We start from the raw sequence: 23,635 nt of genomic DNA, 5'->3' as shown, positions 1-23,635 counted from the left end.
AATAGGTACATTAAATTAATCTAAAAAACGTAACCAACTCCTGCCCAAGAAGGATGTTAGAAGATCATCTTTGCCTGAAACAATTTGAAACACTTGGAAATTGACCAATTTGAAAATTGTCCAAGCTACTAAATGTTCATGTTTCACCAAAAAAAACAACCCCAAACCCAAACCAAACACCCCAAAACCCCCAAGCAGAAGGATTTTGAAATTTCTTTCACTTAGCAGAAAATCCCCACAAATCCACCTATTGGACTTCCCTTAGTCAGACATATGAAGTGGTGGGAACCTCCCATTTATGCCTCCAAGTACTGCCCCTTCATTAAGCAAATGCACCTTTTCAAAAGAGCTGCAGCCAAAAGCATTCCTAGACATTTTGGATTCCTGAGTTGACTTGTGCTTACTTTTTAAAATGACATTTTTAATGAAGAACAGCAGTTTAAATCAACCCTATGTAATAATATATAAAGTTACTTCCCAGAGTAGAAGTAACAAACGATTCCAGCATGCTGTGCAGTACTGGGCTTGGGAGAACAGTATGTAAACCATCCCCATGTATAGTATATAGCATCTATTTTTCAAGTAACTGGCTTGTTTCTTTACTTATTCATAGCATAAATTACATGAGCTGGAAAAAATACAATGCCCACTTCTACACAGTAAGATGATTATCCATTGATTATAATTTAATGAAGCATATAAATGAGACTGAGGCAGGCATTTCTCTATCTCACTAAAGGTTCTTTTAAGCTCTGTAAAATTTCAGTTCTTTTTATTTTTTCAATTTATCTGAGAACAAAATACAAGACTAAAACAAAGATACTTCAAGTATGGAATTGCTCTGTGGTCAGTTAAGGTCTGTAATGTAGTGACTACAAGTCCTTCCACAAAAAAGCAGACAGAAAAGCTCAGTAAGGCTACATCTCTATGAAGTCAGTAAAGTGAATTTTTTGTTTGTTTTAATACAGACTACTTAACAAATTTTAGTAACAATTTTGTTCATTCCATTTCAAATGAAAGAGGGAATACAGCAAATACAAACATTTGTCTACATCCGCTTTGTCTTGACAAAGATATTGCTTAAAATTTTCTTCAATGTTTAATTACTCTTTGTAGCTCAAGTACCACCATTGTACAATTCTATCTGCAATCAAAAGTACTTTGAAGTAATACAATTAATTTTAATACTGTTGGGTCACCAAAGGCATTGTGTTAGCTTTACAGTACAACTGTACTCTGGCTTACAGTTCCACTGACTGATTCAGAACTTTATTCAAACTGAACTTTAAGTTGGTTAAACTCAACAGAAAACAAAGAACTAGCTTGCTTAGAAAATAAACATGTTATGAGCTCTACTGTCCTTATTGCTGATGTTTTTCTTTTCCATTATGTTTTCTTATCTTCTAGTTCTTCTAGGTATTGGTGCTAGAGCTTTTCGGGTTTGTTTTACTAAAGTTTTTGATTTAGACATCAAAACTGGTAAGTGGGTCACTGTAAAAACACCTTGTGACCTCTAAAAACAATCTGCTTCATTTGGAAAAGTATCAAAACCTCAACAGAGCCATGTCCTTTGTGAAAATCATTGCTAATGAATGTATTAATAATGTGGTATGACAAGGATTGATAAGATTAAATATTCAAGTTCACATTGCAGTTACAGTACAGACCTCTTACTGTCCTATTATGCCAAAGATCCTTAAATAAATGATCTTTCTTTGGACTGATGTGAAATGAGTTTAGATTGATGTGAATTTCACTACTGCAATAGAGCCATTTCTCAGACAGCGAAACATGTACAGTTATCATCTTGGCATTTTTAGGCAACCAAATTCTGTCTGGCACAGATATTGCCTGTAATGCTCAAGCCTTTTACATTTGATTTTATTTCTCTAAAGGAAACAGAGAATACAAATTAAAACAAAAAAAAAGGTATGTGCATACATTACAGAAGAGACAGAGAGATTTAGACTATTTACTTGAGAGTTGTGTTTTAAAATTTCAGTCATTTATGTGTCTAAAGAGATTTGTTTCCATAGTACATTTCTTGAGGCCATCTCTTTTCACATTAAAGAACATCCCTGAAATACTTAAATAATAGTTTTGTAGTATTTCCCTGAATAATGGTCTGCATTTTCAGTACAGTTTTCTTGTTTAGAAATTAATCCATTTCTTGTTTTTACTCTATACTTATAGCCTGAGAAATTGGCCAACGCATGACCAGTGAGGGACTGGAAAACTTATTTATTTTCATGAAGGACTGAGGGCCATAGTAACCTCACCAGATGCCAGAAGTATGGAAACAAGTCTAAGGATATGATTACTTTTAAGAGCCACTGTGAAATATATATATTTATATTTATTTTTGCACAACAACAAGTATAAGTATTAGAACTACAGGACTTAAGTTGGATTGTAAACTAATTGTTTGCCTAAAGTTAATCATGGGCATAATCACATCTTTGCAGCATAAAATTACAAAAGGTTTTTTAGCACTGCAGTCAAATTGTTTTCTTTAAGAGCAATATTAACAAGAACCTATCTGTAGTAATATCTTTTCTGATAGTTTTTCATTAGTCTCAAAGTATTTCAAAAGTCTCAGACTTTTTGAACTATTTTTCCTTTAGTTCAGGGAAATCTTTTGTTTATTTCCTATAGGCTCAGCATCACCATTAGGCTGCATCAGTAAATGCAAGGTTTTAGGTTATGGGTCATTCTTTTTTGAACAAAGAGCAAGTAGTATGTGGACTTGCATCCCTAGTTATTCACTATTGTTGTTGATTACTGAATAGTCATTATGATTTTTTTCTAATTGACCAAAGGGAGTTTGTTACTATTTCATTACTTTTAGTAATGGAAGTTACTATAGTTACTTCTAATAACTAGAAGCTTTGAATCAAAATGGGATCTTAGTAGATGCTGGACAACATAAAGTAAGAAACAATCCTTATCCAAAAGTGCTTTCAGTCTAAGCCCTGGAATCTGCAAACATTCTGGCACATTGTATAATTAGACTGCTTCTCCTGAAACTGTCCTGAGCTATCTGCCACAAGTCTTTGGAGATATATGATTTGAAAAAAGTAGGTCGCTCCTGATCATATGCTTAATGGGAAAACCAACAAAGTTTGAGAACATTACTCCAAGTAGCTGACTTGTCTTGAGGATAGCAGGAGTCAGGTCCCTTACATAAATCCAAGTATCTTGGCTACGTTAAAATGTGTTGGATCAATCATGAGGGCACCTGAGCTTCTAATAAAAAAGAAAAAGGTTAATGGAATATTTTAATGTTGCACAACAACCATCTTAGTCTTTCAAATGATTAGGTGATTTTGCCTACAACTACCAAAGAAAATAGCCTGAGGTTTCTGACTGATTTGGAAAATTCTAGTCCAAATACATGAAATTTATAATAGCTAGTGAGAACATAAATCTTCAGATTTGGAGAAAAAAAAGGCCAGTCTCTGGCAAACTTACTAATAAGTAGTACTACCTGCTTTGCTTTAATATCCCTATGATTTATGAGCAAAGATTAAGAAACAATTACAATACAGCCCAAGCTGTGCTCAGAAGTATTGCCGGTAGGCATCTCATGTCTTCTGTGAGTACTTAGAAGATCAGCGTCTGGTAGATGATTTCTCAATTCCCTTATGTAGCCAGTTCAGTGAAGTCTATAAATTTCAGAATAAATAACTGCACTGTCATGCAATCTTTCAGCCAAGGTGGTTCTTAAGAACCACACCTTATTTAGGTCAAACTTGTAGCTTTATTAGTATCGATCTTGTCAGTTGGCCGGCGACAGCATCCATGAGACTTCACATGGACAGGCTGTCCGGGAGCTCCCGTCCCCATTGCACTGCTCTGTCTTTAACAGATTTAAGGCATAATGGAACCCTGTGTTTGAGTTACGGCCTGACGGTGGTGATTCTGCTCAATTTATGGTTAAATATGACGCATTGTCCTCTAAGGAGGACCCTTACTCAATAGTTTCACCATGTAGGCCTGGTTACTTCATCTAGACAGTACATGCTTTGCTAAGGACTATATCCTTGAAGGAGGAACTAAAGACTGATAAAAAGGAAAGATCCTGCTCCAGAAGGTGCTGAAGGCCGGATGACTGCCAAAGCAGCCTGAACCGGTTAAAGGTATGAAAGGTGAAGGTGGCAGGGGGAGATCCCAACCACTGGCTCAGTTCAAGATGGAAAGACTTGCCCACACACACCTGCAAGGAGCATGCTTGCTAATTTACATAGCAAGCGAGGCTAATTTAGATATAACTAAATCGATAGTAGATGAGATGGTGACTACCAGCCCAACCAATGAACGTAAATTTAGGCGGGTTTTTACTAATCATGTAACAGAATAAATACATTTTAGTTCTTTGGTGTGGCGTGCTAGCTTTGTGGAATTATCAGCTAGCACCCATCTTCACGCAAACATAAAATAAATAAAGATCTTGGCTCTGTGTGTAAGATTGGCTTATTGCACACCGGGTATCGAACCCCGCTTGTGGGACAACAATAATAACCTGTAATTGCAGAGACAAGGGGTGAGAGAAAGGAGAGTGCTGGGAGTGCTCCGCACCAGAAACCATCTGGAGAAGATGGTGTGAAATGAAGGGGCTGTTGGAAATGCTGAGTGAGGAGAGGAAACCTCCGGGCTGGCTGGGCTGGTGTGGACCAGGAGCGCGGTGAGAGCTGAGGTGCTGAGGGGACAAAGCAGAAGGAGCTGAGGTGCGGGGCTGAGGCGGCTGAGGAGCGGGGCTGAGGCGGCTGAGGCGCGGGGCTGAGGCGGCTGAGGAGCGGGGCTGAGGAGCGTGAGGCGCGGGGCTGAGGAGCGTGAGGCGCGGGACTGAGGAGCGTGAGGCGCGGGGCTGAGGAGTGTGAGGCGCGGGGCTGAGGCGGGCGCTGCCGCTCTGCGCTTCCCGCCTGCCGCCACTGCGTGCCGCCCTCCGCCGGCGGGCGCCGGCCTGCCGCGCCACCCCAGCCCGCCAGGGGGAGCCGCTCCCTTCTCGCCTCCGCGCCGCGGAGGGGGGCCGGAGAGGCTGCCGGGAGCCGCCATCTTCTCGGCGTGCGGTAGGGGCTGAGCGGTTCCCGGAGCCGGTGCCGGTAAGGCGGGGGACGCGACGCGGTGAGTTGTCAGGCGGGCGCGGCCGTGGCGCTCGCTACCCCGGGGCAGAGGGCGGGACGGGCTCCCCGGCTGCCCGCTCCGGCGGCTGTCGCTGCCCCCGGGCAGCTCGGCGGGGCTCCCCGCGCGGGGCAGGGATCTCGGTCCCTCCGCGCTGCCCGGGGCCCTCCCGCCCCTCACGCAGATGGTGCCGGGGGTGCCGAGGGCGGGTGGGGACGCCGCTGCCCCCGGCCTCTCGCAGGCGGCGGCGGGGGTGGTCGCCATCCGGGGGAGGTGTTGCCATGGGGACGGGGCGCGCCCCCTTCGCCGTGAGCGGCCGGGCCGGGCCGGGCCTGCCCCGCCGTGACGGTCACCCTGACCGCAGCCCCGGGGCCGGCAGCCACCCTCCGGGCAAGTCTGCGATCCGCGCCCCGGCTGCCAGCTCGAAGGTCCGCGAGCGACTTTCCTCCGAAGAGAACGTTTAATGTTGTGTTCTCTTTACATAAGTAAAAGAAAAATTTGTCTATGCTAATATGCACTTTTGTGGTCCTCTTTGGTTCTTTTGACATATTTGAATATTGTCTCCCCTTGCCTGCTCTTTCTGTTTTCTTTTTTTTTTTAAATTTTCTTTTTAAATTTTAATTTAAATTTAATTAAAAATAATTTTTTCTTTTTTTTTTTTTTTGTAGAATGCCCTTTCTGTCTCTTGTTAGTAAAAACGCAGTTTTGTTCAGGTTCTCTATGGTAAGAATTCAGTACCTATTAATTCTGCAGGAAGAAGTTCACTGGGTGCACTTTTTTTCCAGCTGTAATTCAAACTTCGGTTCAAGCAGTTCTGTTTTGCACAATGGCTATGTATTTATGCTGCTATATTTCTCTTTAACAGTTAGTGTGTTTCTGTACTACTGTCTCTCTGATGCTCCTGTCTTCCAGATAGAAGCCCTATAAATGGTTGTAAGAACTACTTTTAGTAGTTTCTGTCCTTTTTAACTGTTGTTAATGTGCCTCTGCTAAAGAGTATAAATCTGTTCTTGAAACCACTTTTAGATGTTTTTGCAGAGCTACTTGCAATATCCCTTCATTGCTACAACCTTACATTGCATTTTAGTATTTCTTATAGCTAAGCAGAAAGATTTTTGTCCCTTAAATAAACAGTTAGAAACTGCAGGATCTTATGGTAGACCAGTTTGGAAGGAAAAGCAACCAGCTGGGGTCTGGGCAGGGAAATCACTTTTTTTTTTTTCAAATACTTTTAAAAAAAATCTAATACCTTACCAAAGAGCAGTAGGAGATACGTTAACTTAATCTACTCTTTGTTTATCCTGAAATAAATCAACACATAACACAGAAGACAACAGTGAAGTATTGTCTCTAAGACAGCAGGTTTTCATGTGATGGATTTGTTGATTAAGCTTTTATTTGGATTTTTTTCATCCTCTTAAGTGCTTCATTTTGCTATCTACTTGACTGCTTTGCAGTTATCTTTGAGGCTCTTTAAAGAACACCCAACTACTTTCTGTAGAAAAGTTGGCACCTACAGCATTGGCCAAGAAGCACAAAGGAACAAATTAATGATTATTCTGTACCTCCTCTGACCTTGCCCTTTGTAACCAGCAGCAAAAGTGAAAGAATTCTGATGAGGGTGGTTGTCTGGTTGTGGAGTTTTTTTGACTGCTCCCACTGATACGAGGCAGACTTGCATTTGTTATCAGAACAGTAAGAAAACATGTGTTTGTATCTTGGTTTTCTGAAGTATGAAGATGGATTTCTTTTCAGGCCTCTGTGTACCTGTGATAGTGCTTCTACGTGTGTTGCTGTCCTCCCAGGGTGGGCGAGACAACTGGAGGGAGTTGAAGAGCTTCAGAACATCCAATTTATAATCAGATGCAGAATTTCCTAGGAGAGAGAAGAGAAGGCTGGATCATTGGATCTTATTCCATCTGCTGTTACAGTCCTTCTCCTTTTTGCTGCCCTCTAGTTTTTAATGCCTAGATTTTCTTTTGCCCTCTGGATAATCTGGAGTTTCCCCAATCTTATGCCCCTTGCTAGTTTCGGTAAAACATCTGAATTTCAGACTTTTCCCTGACCTCAGACACTTTCATCTTTAGAATATATTTTAATTTATATTTCTTGGGCAAAGGATAGATTTTTAAAATTTTTTTTTTAATCATAGTTTTGGAGTTGTGCCTTTGTAAACTATGCTGAAGGTTATGTGAAAAGGAAAATTTTTTACCTTTGTTTTTTCTACCAACAGGAGTGTAAATTTTGTTTTAAAGGTTGGTGGAAAATAGAGATGAGACCAGTATCTGCTTTGATTATTACTAAACTTGGCTGATTGGATACTAATTTCTTAGGGAATAACTATTGTAAGTTTGCATTTTTTTGTTTCAGAAGTTAGCAGCATACAGTACTTTGCTGCTTTTTATTTTTCATAGCACATGGTCTGTCTTGCGGAGTTCTAATCCAAAATATTCTGAAGATGACGATCGAAAGTCAGGCTCCAGAAATAGCAAGATTTCTGAACATGAAAAAAAGTAGCTCTGTGTGAAGGTTGAAAGTATGTTAAGACTGAAGAAGGCATGCCACAAAGCTTGAATTGAATGTCACTCCTATCATATAAAATGTAAAATGAAGCTGCACATATCTTGCAGTTTGTTGTCCTTCCCCTTCTGTTTTGTACAGTTTCTTATTAAGTAGAAAGGCAAGTGGAGTGTTTTCAACAGGTGCAACTTTCATATTTCACTTTTGGTACAATATTATAATTAGAATTAATCCCCAAGTCATCCCAATTTCCTGACAGACTTGAAATTAAAATATAGGGGATATTTCAAGACAGGTTTCCAAGTTTACAAGATGCTGAGTTGTGCGTGTGTATAAGTACATACGTGTGTGTGTAGTATGTATGTAAAAATATATGTATAAATTCATGTCATTCTTTAATGGCAAAACATTCACGCTAGTGATACCGGAAAGTATCATGATGCTGCTTCTGCATTAGGCTGCAGTTAAATGAATGTGAATAATGAACTAATTGGCACTAGCATTATCGGGAGTATTAGCTGGGTGGAAGTGAACACCCTTGCCAGTGGGCGAGGCAGGAGGTGACAGGCTCTCTGTACTCCTGTGGTTTTACAACTTCTCTTTAGAATCCAGAAGATTCAGCAGTTTTGCTGTGGCATTAATCATGTTGCTGTAGCTAAAATTCCATATCATTATGCCTCTTTGAGGAAACATGCCCTGTTTTTTCATCTTTTTCTTCAATTATAGAATCACAGAATGGTTTGGATTGGAAGGGACCTTAAAGACCACCTAGTTCAACCCTCCTGCCATGGGCAGGGACACCTTCCACCAGACCAGGTTGCTCAAAGCCCCATCCAACCTGGCCTTGAACACTGCCAGGGATGGGGCAGCCACAGCCTCTCTGGGCAACCTGTGCCAGTGCCTCACCACCCTCACAGTAAAGAACTTCTTCCTTGCATCTAGTCTAAACATCATCTAAAGATCTACATATATCTACATACATCTACCCTCCTTCAGTTTAAAGCCGTTACCCCTTGTCCTATTGCTATATGCCCTTCTAAGAAGTCCCTCTCTGGCTTTCTTGTAGGCCCCCTTTAGGTACTGGAAGGCTGCTATAAGGTCTCCCTGGAGCCTTCTCTTCTAAGTTGAAAGGATTTGTAAAAGGATGCTATACTAAAAGCTGGAACACAGCTCCTACTCAGGAAAGGAGATGCATCCGGCAGCACTGCAGGTTTTGCTAGGCATTTTTTACTATTCTACTTAATGACTATACCCTCAATGACTGGGTATTTTTTTGTTTCTTACAAAAAGAGTAGTAGCTCAACTTCTAGGGGTTACATTTCTATAGTGATACACTTTATAATCACAGATTTAAACCTTCTTTCTGCTCATCTGCTTCGTAGTTGACAAAAGTAACTTGTCATTTCTACTTTTAGGCAGGTAGGAACGGCATAGCTTGCATAGCCCCCAAAACATATTGGTAGACTTTCATGGATGGAAGTATGCTTCAAATTACATTTAATACAACTTCCAAGCTGTTTTTTTATTAGAGGGAAGAGTTCTGCAAGTTTAGTTGCAATTTCTTGGGGAAGAACTTGAAGCTAAATCAAATTCCTGTTAATACAGCAGTTAATGAAGTAAATGTTATAAAGTAAAAACATAAAAATTATATAAACCATAGATTTTTATATCACTTGAATTGTATGACTAAAATGTAAGTGTATAATATAAAAGTGTATAATATAAAAATATAATAAAAAAATTGATTCCCCCTCCCATGTGGTAGTGTTGTACTGAATTTGAAATGTATTTTCACAGTGAGTTTTACAAGAATCCTTTTATAAGAGGGAGCAATAGTAGAATAATGAAGCAATGAAGATACTGGTAGGAGATAGGGAAACAGGATGGAAAAACGAGTAGACTGATTTTCCAAATTGGGGGGGCGGGGGAAGCCAGTAATGTAAAAATTATTCTTTCCCTATAATTTGCCTGAAAGAATACTTACAGTATCTCAATAATTTTAAATGGTACAGTTCATGCAACCTCATAATTAAAAATTGATAGCTAAATCATACACAGATTTCTGTATGATTTGCAGGAGTACAGTGCCTTTCATGAAAAATAGTTCATTGTATTTCTGCTTAAGCAATGAATGAAACATTCATCTTACTGGAACAGCCAGAGAAACTTGAGACTGTCAGGACTGCTCCTTCCTTTTTTATAGTTTTGTTTTGTTTTGGTGAGGGGTTATTTGAAGACTTGTGCTCTTGGTGTTGGCTCTCCTGATGTCTACTTTTACCTTTAGTCTTTCTTTCCATCTCTTTCTCAGTATGCTTGAGGTTTGGTAGGATTTTTTTTTTTATTGGTTTGGGGTTTTTTTTGGTGTTTTGGGGGGGTTGGTGTCCACCCCCACCCCTTATTTTTAGGTACTGTCATCTGTAGGCAATTCATTTCAGTGGCAGCAGCTGTCAGAACTAAACCTTTGCTTTAGATTTTCTGTGTCCAAATTAAAAATGCCAACATCTCTTTCACACTTCACTTTGTACTAAACACTTAGCAAGGTGTGGTAGAGCTAAAATGATTTTCTCCAGACCTGTAGTCTTTCCTCTTCCTTGTTAACTTTGGTTAATGCTGATTTATACATTCATTAATGGCTCTGATTGATTGTGTCTTAAGTTTGACTTCTGACATCTCTGTAGGACTGCGTACTTAGACTATAGCATGCCAGTTTTTTCTATAGCGGTTGGTATTTACTCCTTCCTTACCGTACATACAGCTAAAGTTCGTCTGAAGACATTTATCTTGCAAGTTCACAAAAACAATTTTTTTTTTCTCTGCCCTTGGCAGATGCAAATTTGTCCCATTCTTATCTACTGAGAGCACTGCCATGTATCCATTCTTCTTCTTCATTGCTCTATTCCATACCCATATGACTTCTTTGTGAAGAAAAATACAATATGAAAATCATTCTCAAAATGGTATGTTTCTATTGGCCTGGTTATATTTATTTGTAAGATGGAGAGAGTGTAAAAGTCTTTGTGACTAGAGTCAAGAATTAGGAGGATCTAATAGCCTACTGTAACCTTGAGCAGCTGACTGACTTCCTATGATGATAAACCCTGATGGGAAGCTAAGTAGGACCTGTTTGAAAAACAGACAAATGAAGCTGAGCTGATGGATTTATGTAAGCTTTGGCACTGAATCAAAAGGCGTTGTGTAGATACATACCCTCTTGATAAAATAAAGAAAAAAAATCTCTAAGCAGAATTTTTTAAAAAAATGGCTATTGATAATAACGTGTAAATATGCTAAGATTTGTAAACACTGTTTAAATAAATCCTGTGTTTCTTGTGGTTTTAATCTTTGCAAGTATGATTTCAGTTAGCAGCATGCCCCTTCCTTGATCTAATTGCAGCTGAGCAGGCACGAAGTGAAATTCAGTGAAGTGACATATGCATAATCTGTGTGTCAGCTGGTACAGTATGTTCTGTTTGATATTTACTTGGTGCACTACTCTCACATTTCAAAATTCAGTCAACAATAAACACTAACATTGCTCTCATAGTCAGCATGTCAAGCAATAGAAGCTCCATGTTTATGTACCCTTTGGTCAGGAACATGAGGCTGTGCAAGTAGGTTTCTGACTCGGACATTACTGCCATGCTTGTCATGTGGAAGAATTAAAAATAACTCCTTATAATGCCAGTCTGTTTTAGGATTAAGGATGGAAATAATCATGTCTAATAAAATATACTTGAAAGAGAAAAGTGGGTTCTATACTTTTTCTTTGAAGCATTTCAGATCTAGGTAATGTGATGATGTCATATTTTTGCATAAAATCATACCTCTTATTATTTTAAAAGCTGAATTGAACATGTTTGTCTTGCAAAACCACAGTACAATTTTGCATTTTGAGTAAGTTAACATTTTTGCTATAAATTCTTGTCTTTATTTTTCCTTCTGAAACGTAATCAATAGACTATATAAATTGGTACTTCAGCTTGAAAGTGGGAGGTGTCTTGTGACAAATGCCTTCAGATGTTTAAAAGGAGGATTAAACTTGGCTCAGCTTCTGGCATTCTTTCAGGCTAAAATAGGCTTTGTTTACTCACTGCATATATAAGAAGATATATAATGCTTCAATAATAATTAAAAAAATCTCGGTTTTGTAAGTAAAGATGAACTTTAACATTTCTGGACATTCTACTTTTACTTCATATGTGATTAAATCTGTGCAGAAAGGCTTAATTAACTTCCGTATACATGAAGTATACTCTCTGAACTCGGGTTTGCTGCTGGTATGTATTGTAAAGTCTTGTGTGCACATCTTAGTTGGGTGCTTTTTATGAATTTGTGTTTCTTTGCCGTAAACAATTCAAAGTTTTACCTTCAGTTATTTTTCTTCTGCAGTTAATGTTTGTCTGAGTGTTGTTATGGTGCAAGGTATTGTTCAGTAGCAGCATTACTCCAATTATTTGGAGTAAGGCAACTGTTAAAAGACCTGTGTAGAAATACTACTCCTAAGCTAGTTTTAATTTTACACTTTGAACAGTTGCTTTTAACAGTTGCTTGAAATAGAAATAATTAAACTTGGTATTGCATTTAAAGTAGTACTAATCTTGTATTTAAAGCAGTACTTACACAGGCGAAGAGTTTGCCTCAATGCTTAATAAATATGTTAATGTCTTTTTCTCTCAGATAAAATTATACTGAAATGTAAACCAACTATGTTTAGAGGGGCTGTCGTAAGGAAAGGGCTTCATAATGTGGATGGAGCGTTGTTAAAGCTAGCACATACCTGTGAGGGATTTGTCCTGCTTCTGTCACTGCAGTATTTAGACGTGGTTTTGAGAGGCTTCTAGAGGGATGGTTGAGTCTTTCTGCTCCAAAAGATCAAGATTAAGTAATGTGGTTGATATAATTTGAAACAGTTACTTCATATTAAAGAATTGATCTGTGGTGATTGGACCTTCTGTCAGTACTCGCTGCTCTTTTGGTATGTGCTTTTCACGCTGTTTTCATTGTGAGATTGAGCTAGATTGCTTACCTCCAGAGAATCCAAATGTGGCAGATATTTTTATTATTGCCATGTTGAGGACATAATTTTTTTACTCACCGTGTTAACAGGAGGAGTATCGAAGTATTTGTAGCATTGTAGAAAAATATGCTTGAAAGAATAAAGCCGCTCATCTCAACGTTGTGAGTGATTAATGCATTATGTGTAGGTATTTTTAGTTTTATCCTAATGCTTATTTCCAATTACATTTTCCCTCATCTGTTAGAACTTCCAGTACAGTACATAGAGATATTTTTTTTCTGCTTCAGATACCACTGTGTCTACCATCTAGCCAGACTACCATGGCTGAAAGGCATTGTCCTTTAGTTTCCATTGCAGTTGAGGGTGGTACGGATACTTAATTTTAGGTAGTTCTGTTAGTTTGTTTTTTGCCTAGCATTCACAGTTAATTAAAAGTAATCAATAAAACTGAAAAAGAACATCTTGGTTAATTGAATATCATCTCCATCCTGATCTCTAATATTTCAGTTTGGTCTTTGATCCTCTTCCTTCCCTCTTTGTGTCTTTGCTCAGGTGTTTCCTTCTCAGTTCCTTAGTGTCATTAAAACATGCACACATCTTTCCAGGACACACCAAGAGGATCGACAGAGTGAGTGGAGTAAAACTAGTACAAACTGATTTAAGTAATAGTTTAGAACTTGTGCTGTTATTTCCATTAGGAAGGTCTGTTATATATGAGATGTATGACCTCTATGATATTTTGAGTTCTGCAGCCTGTATTTTTAAAGGTGAGAAGTTATTTGGGAATAAGAAGAGAAAATGCACAATTAAATAATATATGTTTATAGGCACTCTGAAAATGAAGCCTGCTTTAAAAGAAGTGGGGTCTTTGGAATGAAATTATCTAAAAAGTAGATGTTTGCCAATTGCATGAAATAAAAATTTTCAGAATTTTCAGCTTTTATATTTAAAAAAAAATAAAAATGTTATGATGTTTCTTAAATTTTCTGATGTTGGAGGGAGAGAGTTTTAGTGAAAGAATCCAGAAAAGTACTGCAAGATGCAGGCTTGCTTATGCAGCATAAGTATGATTTGAAGATCGTCCCTGTCAGAGGGCACTGGAGAATCTGGGCCTTAGTTAGGATACAATATTTATTCAAATTGCTTTGGTAAAATACCTTCTTTAGCTTATGAAAAAGAATGCCTTACTGTAAGCAGTGCATTCATGTTATAATGAAGTTATATGCACCTGGTATATATTAACCTATTTTTTATTCTTTATGCATACAAGACTGCTCTATCAGACTTCTTTTTAAGAATGGCAGATTTTACGATGAGTTCTGATAACAGAGCAGTTAAGTGGTGCTTAAAACAGAACATGTAGGTAGTTTACGAGAAGTGGGGACATAATTAATTCTGTCTCTTAACTGTTTTTTAACTTCATATATCTTAGTGATCATTGTAATATGTGGTCACCCCATATGGCATAAGGAACAAAAATGCACAAACCAAGGGTGATCTTTGTGTCACCAGTAAATTCCTGAGATAATGTCAGGCTTGAACCTTGGTCTGTCTCTACCCCAGATTTCACTAAGGACAGGGAGGTCAAGTTACAGAGCATGGCTGAGTAGATGCCTCTGATTTGCCACAGTAACTTTGTATGCAACAGATCAAAGATGGATGTAGCAGCTCTATTCTGATTTTAAAGTAAATATAAACAAAAAAAAGTTAGTATGTAAAAATTTAAATAGGATGAGTTGGTTTTTTGCTGTTTCTGAACTCATTTGTATATAAGTAAAATAGAAATTAAGATACACTGCTAATCATACATTGAAAGCATATGCATTTGTTTTATTTTTTCAACAGACATTTTGAAAAGGAGTCTCTAGAGGATGTGAGGTAGGCTTTGTTTGCCACCTTGTAGAAAGTCTTTTAGGCATACAGATAAGAAAATTAGTATGCAGCTAATGGTATTTGAGTAATACAGATTATTTTATGAATGCAGTGTAGTAGTAATGGTGATAGACCCATAAGGTCACTTGAGATCTGTACAGAAACAGTCCTAGAGGATTTAAAATAAGATTTTAAAAAGAAATAAACATGAACTTTTAAACTTTTGCTATAAAAATTGATTGTTTTCAATATACACGTATAGTAAAAAATACATGTGTTGTGACAGCTTTCATATTACTACATGTAATTACTGATTTATTTTTTTTTTGCCCTTCAAAGTCAAAACAAGCATATAGGTCATATTTGTAGGTCAGTCAATGTAATTTATTCAGAAGCTATTTTTGAATTTGCTAAGCTAAAACAGAAAACCACAGTATAATTTCTAGTGTCATTACATTAGTCACGAACTGACTTAGAGAAGGAATTAAAGCTGGTGTTCAGAAGTAGTCTTGTATCTATGATTACATGAAGCAAGCATGCGGGGTCTCTAACGTCATATTTTCTCTACCTGCTTATAGGTGAATTATCTTTGTCATCTAGGCAAAGGAAGCAGCGATCCTGCAATGCGTAGTCATTTTAATTTTCCCCTTCCCCTTCTGAACTTTAAAAAGGGTTTTGTCCTTCCTGTAGAAGCTAAATCTGGTATTATATAAGCAATTATTATAATTGTAACATCTGCATTGACCTTACAGAAAGTATAATCAGTCTTAATACAGGTGTTGAGGAAGGAGCATGTTGAGGAAACTGAATTTTTACCTGATGGCTTACCTTACAAAGGTGAGGACTGGAAATAGATACATTTCAGGACGGAGGACACTTGTTCAAATAAATACATATTCTGTTCTTCCTTATATGCATTTCTTTTTGCTAATTGCTGAATTATTATTGCTTTGTCCTAGGAAGTCCATTTGGGCAGTCTCATAATAATTTTATTTACCACTTAATAAAGGACTAAGTTTGCGATGTGTATCAGCAGTAGCCTGTGTTTACCGAAGACTTTGTAAGTCAATAATATCACCGCACTTGTCAGGACAAGAGATGAATTTTTACTGTGCTCTGACTTCATCCATCTTGGGATGAAGGTGATGACTGCGTCAGTTTGTGGTTCTTGCATAGGACCTGCAGGAGCCAAGTTGTTTCTTTTTCATCCCTGTGAAAGAAGGGGCTTGTCTGAGTGCTTTTAGCAGCCTTCTGGCGTAGGAGGGCGCACGGCAGGACTAGCAGTCAGTACTCACCCTGGAAAAGTGTAGGCAGGAATAGGAATGTGGGACAGGTGGTAAGGAGAATGACATTCCTTCAGGGAGGAAAAGCTGAGGTGATGGCAGAGGCACAGGAACTCCTGATAGAGAGCATAGGCAGGGTGTGGGAAAGTGGAAGCAGTTTGCTGGGTGTGAATGCTAGTGCTGGGTAGTCCAAGACGCTGACCTTAAAAGCAGAGCACAGCACTTTGGTGAAATGTCCCAGTGAAACAACTGATAGTTTATTTCACAAGATACTTGGCTAAAAGGAAAACTGAGATGTGTGTCTTTACAATATAACACAAGTCCAAAGGCATGTTTCTTTTTGTTGATGGTTTTATTAGTTGATGCCCATCTATAATGGGCATGGTGGTCATGGCCTTCGTATGGGGCAAAATAAAGATAGTTGTGTTTCAGAACTGGGCTGTAAAATCTTGCAGATGTGGTCTGGCTTAGATCAGTATTTTAAATTCAATATCTTCGTGTTTCAGGTTCGGAAGCCTTTTGGCAGGGTTTTGCCCAGATCTTTTGTTAAATATTTTGTTGATTTCATTCTTGCAGTGTTTATTTGTTAATAAGTAGAACCTGCTTTTAAAGCTGTAAAAGTATAAACCTGTGTGTTTTCCAGGTAAATTTTTATTGGCCTATAAAATTTCATGATCTTCCTGCCTTTCTTTATGGATCGTGTTTTTATTTTGGTTTTAATGTTCTGGTGTTTGCTTCTGTGTGGCAGGGGAGGCAGGCAAGGGTGAGATAGGAGGGAAGAGGAAGAGGTATTATTTTGATACATAAAGGATGGCTAGTTTCATCTAGCCAGTTTCCAGGCTTGCATATGGGTACGATCTATTCTTCTGTCTGTGAAATTAAAACATTTATTCTTTGTTTAGGAAATCTGAAAGGAGAGCCCTACGTATGAAGAGATGACGGGTAATGTCCCAGATAACATCTCTGAAGCTTGTGCCACTCCAGATGCTGACCATGACCAGGAATGGGCACAGGAACACTGCCGACTAGGAACTTTTGTTGAATTTCCACTTAGCTGTCCGGTTTCAACATCAGCACTAGCACAAGCTGGCTTTATTTATACTGGAGAAGGTGACAAAGTGAAGTGCTTCAGTTGCAATACAACTATTGAAGGATGGGCGCCTGGGGATTCTGCAGTTGAGACACACAAAAAGCTTTCCCCAAATTGCAAATTTATTACTGAATCTACTTGTCTGGAAAATAACATACATCCTCTCGCTCAGAACTACCAGCATAGAACTGAAAACGGTTCCAGCAATTCAGCCCTCCCATGTACTCTGGATGACACATCTGATGTGGAGGCAGATTACCTCCTGAGAACTAGGCAGGTTGTGGATATGTCAGATACTTTGTATCCTAAAAACCCTGCTATGTGTAGTGAAGAGACAAGATTAAAGTCTTTTCACAGCTGGCCCCTCAATAGCCAGTTGACACCAAAGGAATTAGCTAATGCTGGATTCTATTATACAGGTGTTGATGATCAAGTGGCGTGTTTTTGTTGTGGTGGAAAATTGAAAAAGTGGGAACCCAGTGACAGAGCTTGGTCAGAACACAAGAGGCATTTTCCCAAATGCTTTTTTGTCCTGGGCCGGGATGTTGGAAATGTTCCAAGTGAATCTATTCCTGCTGAGCTTGGGAGCAGTGGTTTGAACAGCGCACAGCATCCAAGGAATCCATTTATGGCAAAATATGGAAGACGTTTACAAACATTTTTAACTTGGATATATCCTGTTGACAAGGAGCAACTTGCTGAAGCTGGTTTCTATAGCATAGGTAAGCCAGATCTTAAATGACTGATATCTTTTACAAGGAAATTTTAAGTAAGTGTCTTGTTATGAAAAAATAAGCATTTTTTTAATTATAATATGGAATGATTTGCCAGAATTTCTTTACTCTGTAAACTACTTTTCATAGTTCTTGTGTAAAATTCTATACATTATATCCAGTATTTTTAATAGCAAAATATAAACTTGGTCATAAATTCATTTTTAGCAGCAAAACATTAAAGTGTGTTTTCCTTGCCTGCTAAAACCCTCATAATACGTCTTGCACAATGACAATTATTGAAGTTAATATTTTTTAAAAAATGAAGTGCTGTCCTTCTGCTACTACCTTAGGTCTAAGGAGTGGGCCTGTGGCCCGTACAGAAGCCTATGAACAAGACAATCCAGGTTCTGTGCCATTTTTTTTTAGTTAACAAGTGTTTGCATCATCATAGCATTCATACACATGAAAGTAGCAAATGGCAAATGCCATTACTACCTACTGTAAGAGCTTTATGAAGACAATGACTCCAGTGGAACAGCTTTTACTGTTAGATGTGTAGTGTATGACTTGGATAAAACTCCAGTGTCTTTGTGCATTGGTTTCTCAATTAGATTGAATTGCCTAGTCCCGTTCATGCTCTTTGAAATTCTTCACTGAGAGATGCTGTGTGAGTGGAAAGTGTTGTTCTTATTAGGTCACGAAGGAAAGGGGATTATCTGGGATAATTTCTTGCTCTCATCTTAATTGGCTGCTATCTTAGTAGCTCTTGGAAGAACTTTTTAATCTGATTACATTTGTTTTACTTGTGGCCATAAATAAAACCTTTGATATGTTCTTGTATGGGTGATACATGGGCAACATTTGTACCCAATTTACTGATTTCTTCTTGGGTTCCTAAAACCTAGCTTCTCACAGACAAATGAGATCTGTATTGTGGAGGTGCACTAAAGTGGCACCAGCTTATCAGACCTGATGGCTGTTCAAGTTACTTCTATGAAAACTGTTTCCAGTGGCCTGAGAATGATTTAGCTCTGTAGGAAAAATACCTCCTCTCATTTCAATAAACACAATATCTAAGCAGTTTCTGGTGCAGTCTTTGATTCCAGTAGGCATAGTGCTAGAACAGAGAGAATGCAGTTTCTCATAACAACTCCTCAGTCATTTATGCTACTGCACTATAGAGCCCATTAATCTTAATGGTGAAATGGAGGACCAAAAAGGCAGGTAAACATCCTTAATTCTTTGTGATAGACTACTTCACGGCTTGTTTACCAGTGGATTGAGCTATTTGATAATAGATTATTTTTAGCTTTTGCTTTTTATCTGTATAATTACTTGCTAAAATAAAATTCAGGATATTCCATGTGACTTCTTTGTATTTTCTAAGCTCAAGTCTCTCCTGAAGATTTGTTTCAAATCATATATATTATGTTGTCCTTGAAAATGGAGTTCTTTTTAGTTACAATCGCTAATCAATAAAATAAATTTTTCTTAATAATGTAACATTTTAGTTGAAAACTCACTGTTATGCCTACTAGAAGTATGTAACTTTATTCTTGTATGTTTCCTCAGGTAATGGTGATCATGTGGTTTGTTTCCACTGTGGTGGAGGATTACAAGAGTGGAAGGAAAATGAAGACCCATGGGATCAACATGCCAAATGGTTTCCTGGGTAAGGTATTTCTTACTGTTTTCTTGTTGCATGTCTGAGTCTTATTTACAGTATATTATGTTTTAATGACAGAGCATACTAAAAAAGGTTTCAGACGGTTGACTGTGGCTTAACATTATTTAGGTTAATATTAATTTAGATTAATATTAATTTAGATTAAAAATTAAAACCTGAAATTTTTGTAGTTGCACTCCTCTACTGCCTTCTCCTTTATTTTTATCATGTAGGCACCAAAGGAATATCAGTTAATCTTCCATGGTTTATGTTTTTCCTTTTCAATAAGTAGAAAAGATTTTAAGGAATTTTTTGCATGGGGTCCTTATTTTTGTTGTTCCATCTGTTCTGCCTTCTGTAGTCCTGCTATTATATGTATAATCATCAACATATGCTTTAATGTTATATTGGAGGCCTCAAAAGAGGACATTAACCTAATGTCGTCTTTGAGAGGTAGGAGGGAGTTCTTCTGCAGTGGGTGGGAAAGAGAACTAAATCTCAAGAGGCTGAGGGCACAACTAAATCGTTAGAGGTGATCAGTCTGAAAGGTTGCGGTGAAGTTTTACCTTCTGAATAACTTCACTTCGAAGTCAGTGGTGTTTGTATGTCAGCTTGTTTGTAGGAATTATTAAAGGGAAGAGAAGCTTTCTGTGTCTGGACTTAACTGATGTCTCAGCTAGCAGAATCGTTAAGTCTTGTGAATACTTATCTGATTATTTTTTTGACTCATTATCCAAGCACTGCGTTCTAATTGTTATTTTAATAGCTTCATACATGCCAAAGTTTGTAACTTACATCAGGATACAAAATGACTATACTTCTGTCACGGTGCAAACAAACCTGAAGAAGTCAGTAGTGATATTGAATTCAAAACAGACTTTTGTGTAATTTTAAAGCATTGGGGATTCCAGACCCAGAAGTAGTTTTTAGAAAGATTGCCAATTTTGTCTAAAATCTGTCTTGAGGAAAGGAGGAGTAGTATATGGCTCATCATTTCTTACAGGTGCATAAAAACTGTCCAAGTACAAAGACTTAGTTACTTGTATAACATTGATAAAATCAATGTCTTTTATGTGTTAGCTGCCAAATTTGTCTTCTGTGGTGAAAGGGTCTCTGGAAGCTGGAAGTTAGTATTTATGTATTAGCCAATCCTTTTTTCAATAGTGGTACAGGCAGCTTTTAATTATTAGTCTCTGCCACTTGAAAGAGATGCCATTCCAAGTTTTTGGCTTGGTGCAGTGAATGGTTAAGACACATTTTCTTGCTACTTTTCACTCCTTATATGGGTTTGATTTTGTTTTAGGTTGCTTAAATTATGTCAGATTTGATTACTTCCTCTCAGATCACTAACTGTCTTATATGGAGTTTTTGTTTGCACATCAACTTCAGTGGCAGTGTATCAGTCTCACAGCGTGCTGTCTGTGCCCATGAACAGGACACCATGAAGGTGAAGTAACTGCTGAAGCTAGAGAAGGAGGAGGAGTTATTGTCGAGGAGTTACTGCATTCCTAAATCTTCTGGTAGGGAAGAGCTCTGCCCAGTAGCTGGGACTGGTTGGAAAATAGTGAAAGTAAGCATGTAAAAGCACTTGTCTGACCAGTGACTGCTTTTCTTTGATTGCAAACAGCTAAAAGAACCAACATTTTAACATAATGTTTGTTTTTCATTGGAGTCTTTACTTTTATAAACCTGTGGCATCAGCTGTCATGGCCAACAAGTCTTAGGTTTCTGTTTCACCAAAAATGTGAAAAAGGTAAGTACTGCTGAAGTGATTAAGATGTTTTTAGAAATGTTTAAATGACATTACTGATGTTGACTAAATATTTAGAGATTTCAAAAGCACGCATTGTATATGATGTAGGAAATGTATCAAAGCTTTTCAAAGTTATGTAGTCAATTTTTGTTTGCTGCTTATGCGGTTTTATTATAACTAAATATTTTCATTTATAGGTGCAGATTTGTGAGAAAGGAAAAGGGACTAGAATTTATAAATAATGTTCACTTAAGAGATGGATATAGGGATTCAACAGTAAGTGTCTTTCTTATTAATCAAATATAATCTTGTTAAAATAGAAAACAGTCTTAAAATAATTTTCATATGAAGTTACTGTTCTAATTATATGCCTGTCATTTAGTCCTCCTGCTGCTTCTTTCATTGGCAGAAGTGAAAGATATCAAAAGTATATTTTGGTTCTGTCATTCAGGGTTTATAGATCTCACATTTCTCCTTAGCTGGGTTATGGGTCACAGGTAGGGTACCTTGTATATGTTGTATATTTAGTACTGAACAAGTCCTGGGTTTTTTAATAGCCTAGGAACCTAAGGTCTACAATGAATAATTTCCTTATTCAACTGTAGTAGATCATTTTTCTTTTCTTGTTGGTAGAGCATTGTTAAACTTGTATGCAGTCACTAAAAAGTAAAACAGATGTTATTTTAGAATTCTTTGAAGACTAATAATCATGTACATATGATTATAGCAAAGATGGGTTAAAATGAAAATTTAAAACAATATGAAAGACGTAACAAAACACCAATCCCTTTGCAATTGTTCAGAGTAGATTTAATAGCTTTAGTCAATAAAAAACTGAGATCAAATAGCTATTTTCTGCCTTGTAACTGTCTAGGTTTCCTTCTACCTCCTCCAGAAATGTAATTTTGTCTGTTTATATTTCACTTTTAGACAGAAGCTGCTGAAGGGACAGTACTTCCTAAAGGTATTTGTTTAAAGAAATAAATCCCAAACAAACACCCGCCCCCCCCCCCCCCCCCCCCATTTTGGTATATCTGTATTTGTATGTATAGTAAAGGAAATGGTTAATTTTAAAAATAACCCTATTACATTTTTAAATAAAGCATGACAGGCAAATCGTTGGATGATACTCTTCCATTGCTTCATTGCTTCTAAAGAACTGTGGAATGAATTTTATTTCTCTTAGGGGAAATCTAATCATGGTTGGATAAATATTGTAAAGTAAAGATTGTAAACCATGGAAGAAGTATGTATAGGATGCAGTCTTATTTTTGCAGCTAGTAAGTATGCATCAAGTATTGAATTAGTAGTGCTGTGGGATGAATGTTAAAGAATACTGAACTGAAACAATCATTGTTGCTTTTCATGAGGCAGGAAGAGTTGGTCTGTTAAATGGCAAGGACTAGGAAGCCGAGAAAACTTAAATGGCTTGTTATGTGTTCCAGTATTACACATTCCTGCAATGTTTTTCACAAATACCAAGCAATAAAAAGACAAGATAGTTAAAGAGGTAGTAGGAAGACTGTCAAGCAGCTTCATCCCAGGGAATGATAGCTGTTGCTAATAAAAGCGGTTACATAAAACCTGTTTTAGAAATCTCTCACACACTGCTCATTTATGAGACTGAAAATTAGGTTAAAAGTTTTGCTCTTTGAACAGTCTTAGTAAGTAAAGAAGAAATTAGTCATTTACATGTAATAGAGGAACTGGAAATAAGACACACTGCTAAAAAATCTATTAAAAAACAATACATTGAAAAGGAGAAGGGGGAGGTCCAACAGACTGAAAAATGGTTTCCCATTTTCCCAAAGTAGTGTCACGTCTTATCCTGAATAGACTTACTTGCTTGCTGATTGCGCTGTGTTTTGGTTTTGTAGATTCAAATTATTTATTGGTTTCTCTCAACATATGCATGATTTTTTTTTTTCTTCCCTGAATTGAATTAAAATTAATGTAGTGTTACCAAATACTTACGTTTCTATTGTGTCTTGGAATTTTGGAAGAATTTCAGTTAACATTCAGTTATGGAATTTGTGATGTTAATTCTATAAGACATTTTATTTAAGAAGTTGAAGTAGTTGATTTGAATAGCAAAAAAAATGAGGTTGTTCAGCCTGGAGAAGAGAAGGCTCCAGGTAGACCTTATAGTGGCCTTCCAGTACTTAAAGGGGGCTGACAGGAAAGATGGGGATGGACTCTTTGACCAGGAGTGTAGTGATAGCGCAACAGGTAACGGTTTCAAACTGAAAGAGGGTAGATGTAGATTAGATATAAGGAAGAAATCTTCCCTGTGAGGGCGGTGAGGCACTGGCACAGGTTGCCCAGAAAGGCTGTGGATGCCCCATCCCTGGCAGTGTTCAAGGCCAGGTTGGATGGGGCTTTGAGCAACCTGGTCTAGTGGAAGGTGTCCCTACCCATGGCAGGGGGGTTGGAACTAGGTGGTCCTTAAGGTCCCTTCCAATCCAAACCATTCTATGATTCTATGATCTGGGAGGATTTCTATATTATAAGTAGATGAAGGGAGACTGAGAAATCTAGGATGGAAGACATCTCAAATCTGCAGGTTTGGGTGTTTTGACAATGCAGTTGTTAAAATT

General features: G+C 37.8%; 1 protein-coding gene across 10 annotated transcripts in view; it reads left to right on the top strand.

Annotated features, from left to right (window-relative positions):
* Positions 1–5,027: 5,027 nt before the first annotated feature.
* Positions 5,028–23,635, top strand: part of XIAP (X-linked inhibitor of apoptosis) — a 31,834-nt gene continuing 13,226 nt past the window's right edge. For 6 of the 10 annotated variants that reach the window (XR_007509516.1, XR_007509517.1, XR_007509515.1 and 3 more), the window contains exons 1-5: positions 5,035–5,102; positions 16,716–17,625; positions 19,192–19,291; positions 21,236–21,314; positions 21,969–22,002. Coding sequence is in view for 7 of the 10 variants with exons in the window: in XM_049828115.1 (XP_049684072.1) it covers positions 16,749–17,625; positions 19,192–19,291; positions 21,236–21,314; positions 21,969–22,002 (1,090 nt within the window). In the remaining 3 variants the exon portion in view is untranslated. Of the gene's footprint in view, positions 5,125–12,454; positions 12,617–13,032; positions 13,287–14,779; positions 15,368–16,715; positions 17,626–19,191; positions 19,292–21,235; positions 21,315–21,968; positions 22,003–23,635 lie in introns of those variants that run through there. The other 4 variants (XM_049828109.1, XM_049828110.1, XM_049828111.1 and 1 more) reach the window with 4 other exon arrangements.

This window comes from Accipiter gentilis, chromosome 24, assembly GCF_929443795.1.
Source record: "Accipiter gentilis chromosome 24, bAccGen1.1, whole genome shotgun sequence".
Taxonomy (NCBI): domain Eukaryota; kingdom Metazoa; phylum Chordata; class Aves; order Accipitriformes; family Accipitridae; genus Astur; species Astur gentilis.
The sequence above is the reverse complement of the archived record's forward strand: the minus strand, read 5'-3'. Positions and strand labels throughout refer to the sequence as shown.